Raw genomic sequence first — 15,573 nt, 5'->3', positions numbered from 1 at the left:
GGAAAAAAAAGAAAATTCGAGTTCCTTTACAGCTGCTTTGCATGTCTCATGTTGCATGACCTAATGTGATGAATGAAAAGTTGGGGTGAGGGTGTGCATGTCATCCTTTGTTTGGAGGGGGTAGCATATGGCACCGATGAATGAGGTGGAGAAGATCTATGGCTGGTGTTCTGACATAAATTAAGTGTTTTGATGAGCATTATCAGTCCTCAAGGTATGTGTTCACTCAGGATTTCAGGTGCAGGGCTTTTATTCTGTGCTTCACCGAGCTTTTTCAGTACTGTACCATCATGCATTAGTGGTCTGGCTTTTTAATTTCACTTGAATTTATTTCATGGAATAATGTAGTCTCTTCATTGTATTTGTATCAGGCTGCTTTGAAAATTAAAGGGCAGTTCTTCATAAAAATGACTTGCAGCATTGTTAAGAGGACTTTCTGTAGATTTTCAAGGCAAATGACAGATATTGTGTTAGTAATTTTCTTGTGACCTTTTTTTTTTTTTTTTTAGGTTGCATTGTTTGCTAGTTGCTTGTCATGAAGGTAATTTGACTGTTATGACAATTTATTTTAGATTGAAGATGTGATTACCTGTTGAAATGTTTAAATTAATATAAAGTCGGTATTATACGGTATTATGCTATGACAATAGCATCATGCGTGGCTGGTTAGATATTAATCAGCATTGAGGTCTTTTATGTGAGCATGAAAAAATTGCAGTCTTGTGAAGGCAGTTTTTAGTAATTAGGATCATCCTTGTCTAGACGCTGAGAATCAGGTGGGGTTTCGCGTCGTAGATCCTGTGATAACTGATTGTTGTGGGATGTCTTGGTGTTTAAAGTGCACTGACTGGCCTTTTTGTTTCATAGGATTAATTTTGGTTTCATTGCTCATCCAGGATTGTGGTTATGAAATACATTGTGCGTGTTGTGTGACTAGAAAATATTGTAATGGCTGATGAGACAAGATTCATCTTTATTAACGTTATAGTTTTATTATAATGAGGAAAGATAAGTGTTCCTTTATATGGCCTTCAGGAAGGATAAAGGTTTAAAGCATCAATGCTCATTTTGCCAAACTGACTATTTACTCAAAAAGATTCATATTGCCTTTATATTTGATCACTTTCTGTGGCTGGTGGCCACATGTACAGGGGGATCATTATTTATTTTTACTTTGTAGATGATTTTTATTTTATTAGATAATGAAAACAGTTTTCTTAGTTTTTATATCTTGAATAACCCTATCCAGATCTATTCTCACCCTACCTCCTGATGCCCTTGTTGCCCTTGTTCCTGATGCCTCACTGCCCTTGTTCCTGATGCCTCACTGCCCTTGTTCCTGATGCCTCACTGCCCTTGTTCCTGATGCCTCACTGCCCTTGTTCCTGATGCCTCACTGCCCTTGTTCCTGATGCCTCACTGCCCTTGTTCCTGATGCCTCACTGCCCTTGTTCCTGATGCCTCACTGCCCTTGTTCCTGATGCCTCACTGCCCTTGTTCCTGATGCCTCACTGCCCTTGTTCCTGATGCCTCACTGCCCTTGTTCCCGATGCCTCACTGCCCTTGTTCCCGATGCCTCACTGCCCTTGTTCCCGATGCCTCACTGCCCTTGTTCCCGATGCCTCACTGCCCTTGTTCCCGATGCCTCACTGCCCTTGTTCCCGATGCCTCACTGCTCTTGTTCCCGATGCCTCACTGCCCTTGTTCCTGATGCCTCACTGCCCTTCCTCCCGACTCCTCGTATCCTTTCTACCATCTCCTCGTGCCCTTTCTACCGTCTCCTCGTGCCCTTCCTACCTGTCTTCTCAATGTCATGACTCCTGACCCACCCACACCTCTCTTCCCATTTCTTCCTTACTCTGCTCCCTCTTTTTCCTGTCATTTGGTTTTAATTATAACCTTTATTTTGAAAAAAATATGGGGTACAGTTCATATATATACAGTATATATAGCAGCTGTTAATATAAATATTGGAATGTGTCTAGGTGGAATAAACTTTTGCCCCCTCCTTCTGTGTACAGTAGTTACTGGTTGAATATTGTTGATGACAAACAGATCAATACTGGGTGCTGAACCTTTCCCGCCACAGGTAGCGTGTGGTGATAGTGTACAGCTCACATGATTGATTAGCGTAACACCTTCACTGCAGGCGAGCGAGTGCTTTGAACTTGGCGTTTTCATTTTTGTTTTTCCTTGAGAAGTGATAGAAGATTGTGTGACCAGGAGGAGTTTGTGTGGAATTATATTCCATGCACAATAGATTATTTTTATTTAATAAAATATTTCAATTAAAATTTTATCATCATGGTACAGGTTTAAGCAACTACATTTTAATTTTACTTTGATTTTGTAAAGCTTTCTTATATATATAGAAGGAAATGAACTTGTGGTTTTGATAAGTGTTATTATGAAGTCATTTATGTGATAGTTGTTCTCATTGATCTTATTACTTAATTTTATGTAGACTATTGTTAATTATTAGCATTTTTATATTTAAATTGTGTTCTCTTGAAGTCCCAGTTTTCTTAATTTAAATTTTTTAATAATTGAATTTAAGTGTATCATGAATTTGTATTCTGATTATGTAGCAAGCATTATATTTACAGTACAGTACTCACATTTGGTTATACTGGTATGTTATATATTTTAGAATTAAATTTTTTCAGTCAGCACAATAAGCAGCAGGAAAATTATCTCGTCAATTTCCTCTCCAGCTTTAAGTAAAACTGGTTTTTAATAAAAATACTGTAATAAGAAGTCGTGTTGTTGGGGGACATTAAGCCTGTACCTAGGGATATTGAGGTCACCCATTCGGCCAACTACTGACCCTCCCCAGGATGCAACCCACAATAGATTGTGTAACTCCCGGTTACCCATTTAACTGCTAGGTGAACAGAGACATCAGGTTAAGGGAAAAATGCCCAATCATTTCTATCCTACCCAGGATTGAACCCAGGTTGCTCAGTTGTAAGCTGAGGATGTAGACCTACTATGCTACAGGATCCATTAATGTACAATAATTAAATTTACAGGAATTTACCTAAGAGCCACTATTTCTGGTGGCTTTAACAGGGACAGGAAGCTGGTGGATTGTCAAAGGTCCCCCACATTAATCTTACATTAGTTTAGCAGTTAACGAGAGAATAAAATCACCCTCCCCCCCTTCCCCCACCATAAACTGTCTAGCCTTTAGTGGTGTGGACATGCTGGTAATAACTATTGATTAGTGGGTGTGGCTCAGTTCCTCGGGCTTTTTGTAGTGTGAGGCTTGGAATTTGTGGTGCTTTATACCGAGTAAATAATGATGGAGTGTGGTTCATGTTCTTAGTTATGATCTTTCTCGTAATTAGCTAAAAGTAACAATGAATTTTAGTTTTCCATTTCTTTAAGATATTTCTTGATTTTACATCAGGCCTATGGTACATCACTACCTGTATAGAAAAAAAGGCATTTTTAATTAAATAGAATTTTAATATCTATCTATGGCATCAATCATTCATTAGCATTATTAAATGATACAATAGACTCTTTTAAAGTGCAGCAGTAAAATATTTTTCATATTTTGGCCTGTAGATTTTTTAGTGCATGTAAAAATATCTACTCATTAGGCTTGGATATCTCAATAACCTGAGACCAGTGGTAATGATATGTATTTTGATTCGTAGGGCCTTTGACAAACTACAGTGGAACCTCAGTTGACTAATGCCCCCTCTTTATGAATTTTTCAATTTACGAGCTCAATTTCTTTGTAAAATTCGACTTGGTGTACGAGTTTTGCCTCACTCGGCGTGTTTGTTGATACACGTATGGGTCGACTGAGTGTGTGGCTCCTGGTGGCACTGGCGAGGCACGCTTCAGTTTACCAGGGTCTCCTGCCTAATGACGATCGTGCTTGAATTCTTTGTGAAGAATTTAATTGTTTTGTGCTTTTTTGGTTTCTGAACATAAAAGTAATTTTTATACAGTATCTCATGCCATGGGACCCAAGAAAGTCAGTAGTAAAGTTCAACATAAGAAAATAATTGTGAGGAAGACAATAGAAGAAAAATAAGAGATCATTCATAGGGAATGAATGTGATGTCTCACTACAGAAAAGTGTTAAAACGTAGGGGAAAAACAAGTGTCCTTAGACGGATTCTTAGTAAGACAAGCAAGCAGTGAGCCATAACCAGGTCCTAGTGTTATGCCAGCAAAATGTAGGAGAGAGTACCCCAGAAATGTCATCATTGCCTGATGTTATAATGGAAGGGGACTCCCCTTGCAAACACTAACACCTCTTCTCCTCCCCACCCCCCTTCACCGTCCAGCAGCACCACACGCTTGCTCGACCCATACAAGTATTCAACATGACAAGTCGTATTCCAATGCAAACGCCATACACCAATTCAAATTTTACGAGGCATTTGATGTTGTATACCAAAAAAATTGTTATTTAGGGCAGTCGTAAACCAAGTTACCACTGTACTTGTATGCAATTGTCTATTTTTAAGTTACAAATTTTCAATCTTTTACTACATACAGTACTAGTACTGTATATCAAAGAGCACTATATTCAGAGTATTTGTATATTTACATTGTGAAAAAAAAATATGTATACCATCTTTATAATGGAAGTACAATACATATACTGTACTATGAATAATTGATATGCATGTTAGTTACTGTACACTGCATTTGAGTTAGGCTTAACGACATTGGTGGCATTATTTTAAATCTTGGCATTACAATTTTTGCAGTTGTATTTCTACCCCTTTCTTTAGGTCTGTGACTGCTTTAATAGAGATATAATTGAAAAGTACAGTATGTTGAACACCCTATATTTAGAGAGTTTATGAATTCTGCGTTGCTTTCTCAGCGACATGGTGGAAGGCTACCAATACGTGTGTGTGCTGTACCCGAGGGAACAGTCGTCCCCACAAAAAATGTTCTCTTTACTGTTGAAAGCACGGACCCAATGGTACCTTGGGTCACTAACTTCTTCGAGGTAAGTGAACCATCACCATTCTGTTATTACAAATTTCTTGTGTACTGTTGAAGAAATAGAACAGTAAAACTTTATACTGTATATGGAATAATTTCTTTAGCACTGGCCTTTGTTGTTACTTTTCTGTCATTAATCATACTGTATAATATCTCTTTGAAAATTAATTTATTCCATCTAGCTCCTTTCTTAACCAGCTTCCCAGATAGTGTGAATATGTTAATTCTTTATCATTGCATTTGAAGTTTTCCCTTTATATCACAGAAGTAAATACCTTTCCTGAACCTTGTTCAGTTTTAGGTATGACTTTAACTTGTATATGCAAATTAGGTGTCGCACTATAATTCCTTATTGTTCATATAGATCTTGCAACCCATCCTCCGAATTGACAGTACGATTTAATACTAAGTGTAATAAGTACACTTTCTTACTGTCATAAGCAGTGCATAATTGCACTTATGGGGCTGTTACATTGACCCAACTCCCTCCCCCGATTTAATTTTTCTCGTTTTCTGTTAAGACACTCAGAATTTTAGGATGACGGTATCAACTTCAATTAGCAATACACAAGTTTTAAATATCAGGAATTTCGTTTTCAGATTTATTAAATAATATAGATTTTATACAAAATTTTAAAATATCCTGAGTTACTTTACAATTTATTGATATATTTTAGTTTTGTTTTATTAGTTTAATAAAACTGTAATATCAATATAGCTATAGGTTAAGTACTAATTGTAATTAAGAAGTAATAAAATTATTATCTTCAAAAACTAAGACGGTTAGGTGAGGTTGTGGTTTTCTATTCAGTTTTTCGGGTAAACTCAAATATTCACAATATATTTGACAGTACGATTTAATACTGAGTGAAAATAAGTACAATTCCTAACTGCTACGAATAGTACATAATTGCACTTATTTGCCTCCTTACATTTACCACCCCATTTTTGGAGGACGGGCTGAGATCTTGTTCCTTTTAGCTGAAATTTGGGAGCTTTGTTCTTTCAATTGGAATAATGTTCTGTAAACTGTCAGTAATTCAGATTCCAGTAACCTGAATCCACTTGTAATCAGCATGAATTCACGTTCAAGTTTGTGACCTTTTAACCTGAATAAGGATTCAGATTACTGAGAATTTGCTGAATGAAAACCCAAATAAATTATAGTTTTTCGTTTCTGGACACTCCCAGTAAAAACTTCACCTAACTTGAATGTCTTGCTAATTCGAATAGGGATGGGCTGCATTTAATTTGCATTATTGAGCATAGACAGTATTTATATAATTTAATTAAGACAGGCAATAAAGCATTTTCTACAGTATGTGGCAAAAAGCTGAGGTAGTATGCGGTTTTTGTGAGGAAAAGGTTATATTACTGCCAGCTGGTGGTACATTGATTCCATTGCTTACTGAGGTGCTGTGTCTATGGGTACTGAGGTCTGCTGTTGAGGACCACCTCATAGCTATTGTACCAAGTGCATTTATGCCTGCTAGCATTCTATTGCTCTTGAAGCTATGAATGATGATTGCTTCCACAATCTCTGGTTCAAGCTCATTCAACTTGTTTATCTCTTGCTTCCAACAAGTATTTCCTTAAATTGCTTTGGCTTATCTGTGTTTCCAACTTCCACCTCTGCACACACAAATCACAGTAGCATGATGCATCAAATGAACCCTTGTGGATTTGTTCCACCTCTGGCCCTCCTAGTTCTGTTTTCCCCCTCCCCTTAAAATGACTGTTTCTATTCACTTTGTCTATTTTCCTTAGTATTTTACATGTAATATCACCTCTTGTCCCACTCTCTTCCAGTGCATTTAGCTTTAGTTCACATTTTTATTGCTCATTTCTCTCATTTCTACTTAATGGTAAATCTTTAGACCTTTAGCTCTGATATATTGGCTATTTCCTTAAATATTACTAATAACAGTTTTGCGTTTAAATAATTTTACTACAATTTCATTACAGACACTATTGGTTCAAGTATGGTACCCCACGACAGTTGCAACAAATTCTCGGATTCAAAAGCAAATAATTCATCGGTACCTGGAGGATACACATGACAACTTGGATCCCCTTCCATTTGCAGTAAGAAATCTACTTCATGGGTGATGTTTTAACTGATAGGAGAAAAATTAAACATTCTTAATTCACCTCATTACTTCTGGAAGTTCAATAACAGATCATTTATTAGATGTATAAATCATACTTTGTCTCAGGAGGGTATCTTTAGATATGAGGAATGCAGATTGAGCCAAGACTCACAAATCATAATACAGAAGGATCTTATAGTACTGTACAGATGTCTTTATCCTCGCCTCACAATTGAAGATCCAGAGTTCAATCCCCTGGTGGAACAGAAATGGTTCAGCACATTTTCTAATTCGTCTGTTCACCTAGCAATAAATAGATACATAGGTACCAAGGAGTTAGGCAACTGTTTGTGGGTTGGATCCTGGGGAAGGTTTATAGTAGACATACAGGGACCTCAATAAGCCTATGTACGGGCTACCTGTCCCCACCAACAGGAATTATAATAAATCTTTTCATTTTTCAGCTGCATGATTTTGGATACCGAGGAGCATCATCTGTAGAAAGTGCTGCCATTGGTGGGGCATCCCATCTAGTAAACTTTAAGGTGAGTAGCTGGACAGTGATAATTGATAGCATCATCTATATAACACAGTAAGGCAAGCCTCGCCTAACACATGTGAGACGATTCACAAAATATGTTTGAGAGTCAAATCAAATACTCTGCAAACAAAAATATTTTCTCATTAATTGCCATGTTGAAAACTGAGAGAGATTCCAGAGCCAAAATTTTCCATGTGTACAACTATTTAAATTCTAGAGAATGTTCACTTATAATTCTAAAGTAAAGTACTAAATATTTGATATGGTGTGAGAATTTGTGGCAGAATACTGTACTACATCAGTAGAATATATGTTGGCTCATATTCACCATGCCTCCCTTCCTAATGGACCCAAATTTCTTAAAAATACAGGCAGGCAGGCAATCAGGTAAGCCATGCAACCAATGCAACCTGGATTGTTGACTGACTCTTCATTAGATGAATCTTGTGGTTTCGACACTAGCCACATGTGGATGGTGTTAGATAGCTTGAAGAATTAGTAGGTCAAGCACTTAATGATTAGGGAAAATAAAATTGATATGCTTGACTGTAAAGTTTTGATTCCTATGGTGACATGTCATCACCTCATGGATCCTATGATTTACCAACTTCTGCATTCAGGGTTAATATCCTTCAGAGCATATATGGCTAATAATCAGCAAAGTCTTTCATAGTAAGAGGTGGACCAGGTATCTCAGGAGTTTCATTGTTACTCTCTTTTGCAATATCAATCTGGCTGGGTATCCTTAAAGGTTAGTCACTACTTAAAGAGCTTAGACCACCTTTGTTGTCAAATCTTCTACACCGGAAGTGCATATACCTTCCCTTGATTGATTATGGTTGATGAGGAAAGGGGGTGGGGGTAGGCCGCAGGAAAGTACATTTATACAAAGTTTTATGTACAAGATTCCTTCTAAGGTTCATATGGTGGGCAACCAGACTCGTTCATTATCGTCTTGAAGATCCTTCTACTGGGGGGCTAACCAAACTTGAGACTACCCCCAAGGTGTAGCAGGAGAAATGGCCCTACCATAGATGTAGGAAGTTGGCTGGTAATTCCATGATTGGGATAATACCTATTGTGTATGAAAGTTGTACATAATAGGTATTACTTTATTGTTAAAAAAATGGATAGAAAGTCATTGAACTAAATATCTTAAGTTAATTGGCCTCTTCTATCAGTTTGAGTGATGGCCAAAATTAACCATTGAAAGTGATTGCATCCGCCTTGTTGAGACTTCTACCATTGAGGAGGGTTTTAAAACCTGCCTAATGTTGTATGAACCAGGAATTTGAAGACAATCCCAAGGGCGTGCCAACAGGTAGTGAAGGTTTACTTTGAAAGATTCCTGGAGGATGGAAATCATTCATGATGCCCTATCTCTGTGACCTTCAGTTGCCTTAACTTGCCCAAGTTCATAGACACTAATGGTCTTCTTGTTATGGTGACAGGGTTATTTTAACCAACAAACCAGTCAGTCAGTCGGGATGCTTTGATGTATACAGTATTTAGTCCTTCTTGTTTTCTTTGTTTCCTTGTACTTTTCTCCATTTGATTGTGCTTTCCAAGTTTGTCACAATGTTTCCACACATTCTTGTCTCGTAGCACACACAAGAAGTGGTGGCTACTCATGTATGCATGTCGCACTAGTATGTTAAACTCACGTTTAAACTTGTTAAAGTATTTCTTCTGGGGACCTTAAGACATAGAGATGGATAAAATATCTTAGGAAGACTTTACACAGGTTCAGCCTTCTTTTTAGCAAGTGCAATTACATGAAGGAATAAGATATCCAAGGTTTTGATAAAATAGAATAACATTTCTGGAAAACAGCTTAAATGTTAAATAGGCCTTTTACTCAGAAGCAGGCCCATTGGCCGATACTAGAAAGGTTCCATTTAAAGCAATGCCCCACTTGCCCATACACCTGTCCAGTCCATTCTGGAAACCTGTTAAGTTGTTTGTGTTAATACTTTATTATTAACTGGTAGCTCATTACACTCATCCACCACCCTATTCCATAACCATTACTTCCTGTATCCCTCATGAAACTAAATTTCCCCAGCCTGCACACATTATTTTAGGTTCTGACCTGTCCAGATAGTTTTAGAATATTTATGCTTTAAACCACTTGAAAACCTTGATATTCTCCTCTTTTGTTCTTTATCTCTACATCAACCACAGATTATGACTTGTTTTCGTAGCAAAGGTCCCTAATACTTGGTATTGACCTTGTTGTCTTTTTCTGTATTTTTATCAAGACAGTCGATGTCCAGTCTGTAGTATGACAACCAGAACTGTACAGTATATAGCCCAAGAGTCTTGTGGCATAATGGTCAGTGCGTTAGCTCATAACTGGTAGGTTCTGGGTGTGATTCCCAACATGATAATACTGTTAAGCACATATCCTTACACCTCATGCACCTGTTCACTTAGCAGTGAATAGATACCTGGGACCAGATTCACGAAGCAGTTACGTAAGCACTTACGAACGTGTACATCTTTCCTCAATCTTTGACGGCTTTGGTTACATTTATTAAACAGTTTACAAGCATGAAAACTTCCCAATCAACTGTTCTTATTGTTATAAACAGCCTCCTGGTGCTTCAGAGCTCATTAACTGTTAAATAATTGTAAACAAAGCCGCCAAAGATTGAGGAAAGATGTACAGGTTCGTAAGTGCTTGTGTAACTGCTTCGTGACTCTGGACCCTGGGAGTTAAGCAACTGTGAGTTGCATCCTGGGAAAGGACCGTCATTAGCCTGTTGGGACCTTGATAAACTTAACAGGGTTGCTGTCCTAAATATTGGAAAACCATATACTGTACCTGAAGAATAATATTTGTATTTCCAGTGATGTTGATTCCCATAAATCCCAGCATCCTTTTTGTTTTATTTTGTGAATTGATGCATTGCTGTCTTGTTCTCAGATTGCTGCTATCCATGACTTCCAAGTCCCGTAATTTAATCTACACATAATTGTATCGGACAACAATAAATTCAATGAATGCCACAATTATAAATTTAATAATAGAAGAGGTTGAATTTTAAATGTCACGTGTTGATGTTGTTAGATTTTAAATGTCTCATGTTAACGTTGATTGAATTTCTCATGTTAACGTTGATTGAATTTTAAATGTCTTGTGTTGATGTTGATTGACCCATTTCAAATCTAAGTTTTTTCATCCTTTGCACTTCATTTTATAATCATATGGTTTGAGTAGACAAGGGAATTAATTGATCAGTACTTGGTTGAACTCAGCATGTGAAATCATGAAAATCATTTAACATTTACTGTGACGATTTTAATGTGTAAAAGATTTAATGGTGACAACAAGGAATTCAATATTGTTGAACCACCACCATGATTAGCAATTGGTGTTTACTTCAGCTGCTGTAATGACAACAAATTTGCTTCCTTTCACACTAAAAGTAAATTGGGGAAATTATTTGATTTGAATTGGCAGTAAATTTTTGTTTTGCATTTCTCTTAAGGTATCAATTTCTTGAATTGCAGGGATCAGACACTGTTGCTGCGCTGTCTTTATTACGCAAGTACTACAATTCGCCTATTGCGGCTTTCTCCATCCCAGCATCTGAACATTCCACAATCACCACCTGGGGGCGGGGCGGCGAGGCGAATGCTTTTCGGAACATAATGGAGTCTTACCCAGATGGTGTGAAGTAAACCTCAAAAATGTGTATAGACACCCTTCACCAATTTCATGCTAGGCTGGAACAGCTTTGTGTTCAAATTGTGACTAAGGTGCTGGATCTGAAAGAGTTGCATGAGTGGCTCTAATGCTGAGAATCGGCTGCTGTACAAAGTTTTAACCTGCCAGTGATTCCGAGGAGCAATGTCCCCACGGCTTGGTCTCTGTCCAGGCCTCCTGGTTCGTGGTCTGGTCAATCAGGCTGTTTGATGCGGTGGCTTGCAGCCTGATGTATGTAAAATGTTACAGCCTGGTTGATCATGTATCCTTTCAATGTGTTTTATCAGGTTCTCTTTTTGAACACTGAAAGGTCAGCTAGTCATGCTCCATACATGTAGAGGGAGAGTGTTGAAAAGTCTTGGGCCTTTGATGTTGATCAAGTTCTCTCTTGGCATTCCAGTTGCACCTCAGCTTTTCTGTGGGACTATTTTTTTTTACATCCTGCTATGCCTTCTGGTCTTGTGTTATTTATGCATTCAGTTTTGGAACCAGCTATGTTAATATTTTCCAAGTTTAAATTATTGTGCATCTCTCCCACTTGTGCTCTAGGGAATTCAGATTAAACACTTTTAAGGAGTCCCTATAATTTAGATGGTTTTTTGAGTGGATTCTAGCAGTAAAAGATATTTGCATGCTCTCTAGGTCTGCAATTTCTCCAGCTTTGATTGAAGTGGGCTGTTAGTATGTAATAATATTCCATTCATTCTAGAGAGCATTTGGTGGTAATATTTTCTATTCATAAAAGATAAAAATTAACAAAGCCCCAAATATACTCTAAATATATAAATTTTTATCACTACAGTACTGTAGTTAAAAGTGCTTCAATTTATTGAGTATAATGTTGACATTGTCCCGTAACTTTGAATTTATGCTCGAGTGCTATTTGAGATTCTTCTACAAATTGTGTACTTAGACAATAGAAATGTTCTGTTAGTTGTACTGGTATTAAATATGCAAGATGGCAGTATTCAAAATAATACTCATTTGCTAGTGCTGTTGATGTTGTATTTAGGAACTATTAATTAACTTGAATGGAAGTCATTGTTTGAATAACTATATTAAGTACCTGTAAAGCTAATACTTGATTCAATTTATTCAATACTGTACATGAGAGATGTGAAAGTACAGTATTCGGGTGTATAATTATGGTCTGTCTCATTAGGCGTGGTAGCTTGTGTGAGTGACTCGTATGACATCTGGAACTGCTGCGAAAAGATCTGGGGAGAGGAACTGAGAGACCTGGTGATCAAGAGAGGCAAGAGCGGAGGAGCCTTGTGTATCCGGCCAGACAGTGGTGACCCCGCAAGTGTGGTACTCAAGGTATATTATACATTTTATTTTTGCACCACAGTATTTACTAATACAGTAAAGTGTTTGTATGCCTTGCTCACAGGATACGAAAAGAATGAAGTGAATATGGTCGCATAATTCTAATATGTAATCCTAGATGATTGTAGGATATTATTTGCTTAAGAATTGTTGTAAAATGAATTCCAGCATTTTATATCTTAAACCAAAGGGGAAATAATACTTTATATTTGACAATACGACTCGCTAATTTATTCCTTTCTAACTTATGGTATCTGTGCATCGGGTTCTACCACTGCAAACTACCTCAAGCCCATCATCATCCAGCAAAAATCAGCTATCAGAACTATAACAAATTCTATCTTCAGATAACACACTGTTTAAATTTCTAGCATGCTAAACATACTCTCACTCCATAAGTTCTCATGTGCTATTTACATGAATAAAATCTAGTTCCTAATTTTTAATCATGTCTTGAAACTTCATAGATGATGATGACCCATGAGCATCACATCAGAAATAAGCCTCTTTGATATTTCCAATGTCAGGCTAAATCTATGCAAATATGTCAAGCAAATAAAATGACCCAAAATATGGAATTCCCTAATGAATTAAACATATTTCCAGTCTATACTCTATTCAGAAGTAGAACAATGAAGTGCCAGTACGTAATTTCATCTTCATAGTATCCCATCCCACCTTGTGCTACTAATTCAGTATCTTGTGCTACCCACTTACCCAGTATATTATAATGTAGGAATACAACTGCATCAGTAGAATTTATTGTAATCACTTTATGCTAAGGTAGCTATTATGGGAATTCAAATTCTGTTACAGTATACCTATCAATGTACTTGTTAGCTTAAGGGCCTTGTCTGAAATGCTATGCATGCTAGTGGCTTTGCAAAAGTGTACCAATTAATTACCAACAAATGTATTTTTAAAAACCCATTGTAATTTCTTGTACTGTATATACAAATAAATAATAAATAATTTTTCCCTAGTTTAGTAAAAAGTTGTATGCAAAATAACAGTACAGTGGAATTCTTATCTGGATACCCCATTTTTCTGAATTCAAAGATTATCTAGATAGTATAGAAATTTCTGGTTCTCCACCTCCATTAACCAATTACTGGGGTTAGAGCCAATAATAGGAGAATGTTTGACAAGCCACCAGCTTCCTTGAGCCCCGTTGTAGCCATTAGAGATGGTGGCCATCAGATAAATATTGGTAAATATATCCATGGAGTCTGGGGCCAGATTCACGAAAGCACTTACGAACCTTTACATCTTTTCTCAATCTTTGGCGGCTTTGTTTCCAATTATTAAACAGTTAATGAGCGCCGAAGCACCAGCAGGCTGTTCATAACAATAACAACAGTTAAATGGGACATTTTCATGCTCGTAAACTGTTTAATAAATGTAACCAAAGCCATCAAAGATTGAGGAAAGATGTAAATGTTCGTAAGTGCTTTTGTGAATCTGGCCCCTGGTCACGATTTGGTGGTGAAGAGCATTTTCTTCATATACCAAATAATAAGGATTTAATTGGTTTCTTTCATGTGCATTCCTGTTTAAACACTATTACCGTTCAGCTATTTTTAGCACATGTCTTGTTAAAATAAATTTAAAATGACTTTATTCGATTATTCGGCTTTTTAGTTATCTGTATGCTTGGATGTCCCAATTAGGCTGGATAATCCTCCACACTGTACTGTGTATTTTGACCAGATGATGTGTTATGGCTACTGGTATTATGACAACAGTGCATGCATCTTGCTTATTACTGTACTTCCCTTTCAGGCTCTTCCTTAACATGCTAAAGTATAAATGATTTTAGTAGAAAATCTATTATTAATTAACCCCTGCACTGCACACCAGTTTTGGGAAAAAACTTCATAGTGCAATTGTTAAGGACATATTTTGTTGTTTTTATAAATGGTAAGGTAAATTTAATGACAAAATGTTTTCAAGCTCAGCTATTTTCATTTCAAGACACAGAGTGCTGAAAAATTAAATAACATTAAAATATAGCCTAAGTAAAAAAAAAAATGCACAACTCTCAAAAGGACATTTGTTGTTTGGCGCAGTGCAGTGGTTAATTGGAAGTTTATACATTTGCTTTGATCATATATTTTATAACCACTTTTTCAGTGTTTAAAAATTCTTGGCAAGGCATATGGAACAATTGAAAATTCCAAAGGCTTTAAACTTCTTCCTCCATATGTGAGAGTGATTCAAGGTGATGGTATATCATACAGAACTATAGGTGAGTAATGAGTAGTTCTGTACAAAAAAATCATATATCTCTTGCTAGTATTAACCAGAATCCTAGACTGATTAGTTAATTTTCTGAAATATGTAAGGCCTTATAGTGTACGCCATTTTTGCACATTCTGTCTTTATCTCTGATGCCGAAACCTTGCTGCTTTTGGGAGCCTTACATTAAAGGGGTATTGACAACATAAAAATATCCAGGCATCCCCTATCTACACATCAAATACCTTTAAGACATAAGACTATGCCTAATGTAATCGTACATTTTGACTTTGTGAAGATGATTGCCTTTCTCTCTTTTAACACTGGAATTATACTCTTGTGCATCTTGCAAACTTGCAGCCAGTTTTTCTCTATGGTTATTTAAACTGTCATTGAGCAATTCACTGCACTAACTACTATCTCATCTTGGACCTTCTCTACCCAATCTACATCTTTGGCTTTCCCTCCCATCCTGCATCTGTGGCCTTCTTAGTCATTCAGCATCTGTGGCCTTCTTAGTCATTCAGCATCTGTGGCCTTCTTAGTCATTCAGCATCTGTGGCCTTCTTGGTCATTCAGCATCTGTGGCCTTCTTAGTCATTCAGCATCTGTGGCCTTCTTGGTCATTCAGCATCTGTGGCCTTCTTAGTCATTCAGCATCTGTGGCCTTCTTGGTCATTCAG

General features: G+C 37.0%; 1 protein-coding gene across 6 annotated transcripts in view; it reads left to right on the top strand.

Moving 5' to 3' along the window:
* Positions 1 to 15,573, top strand: part of LOC123745860 (nicotinamide phosphoribosyltransferase) — a 36,349-nt gene that overhangs the window by 7,319 nt on the left and 13,457 nt on the right. For 5 of the 6 annotated variants that reach the window (XM_045726944.2, XM_045726948.2, XM_045726947.2 and 2 more), the window contains 6 exons: positions 4,856 to 4,984; positions 6,946 to 7,065; positions 7,535 to 7,615; positions 11,128 to 11,287; positions 12,486 to 12,643; positions 14,786 to 14,900. In XM_045726944.2, the coding sequence (XP_045582900.2) occupies positions 4,856 to 4,984; positions 6,946 to 7,065; positions 7,535 to 7,615; positions 11,128 to 11,287; positions 12,486 to 12,643; positions 14,786 to 14,900 (763 nt within the window). Of the gene's footprint in view, positions 1 to 4,760; positions 4,985 to 6,945; positions 7,066 to 7,534; positions 7,616 to 11,127; positions 11,288 to 12,485; positions 12,644 to 14,785; positions 14,901 to 15,573 lie in introns of all 6 variants that reach the window. The other variant, XM_045726946.2, reaches the window with a different exon arrangement.

Source organism: Procambarus clarkii, chromosome 88 (genome assembly GCF_040958095.1).
Source record: "Procambarus clarkii isolate CNS0578487 chromosome 88, FALCON_Pclarkii_2.0, whole genome shotgun sequence".
NCBI classification, from domain to species: domain Eukaryota; kingdom Metazoa; phylum Arthropoda; class Malacostraca; order Decapoda; family Cambaridae; genus Procambarus; species Procambarus clarkii.
This window is presented reverse-complemented; position numbering and strand designations above follow the sequence as displayed.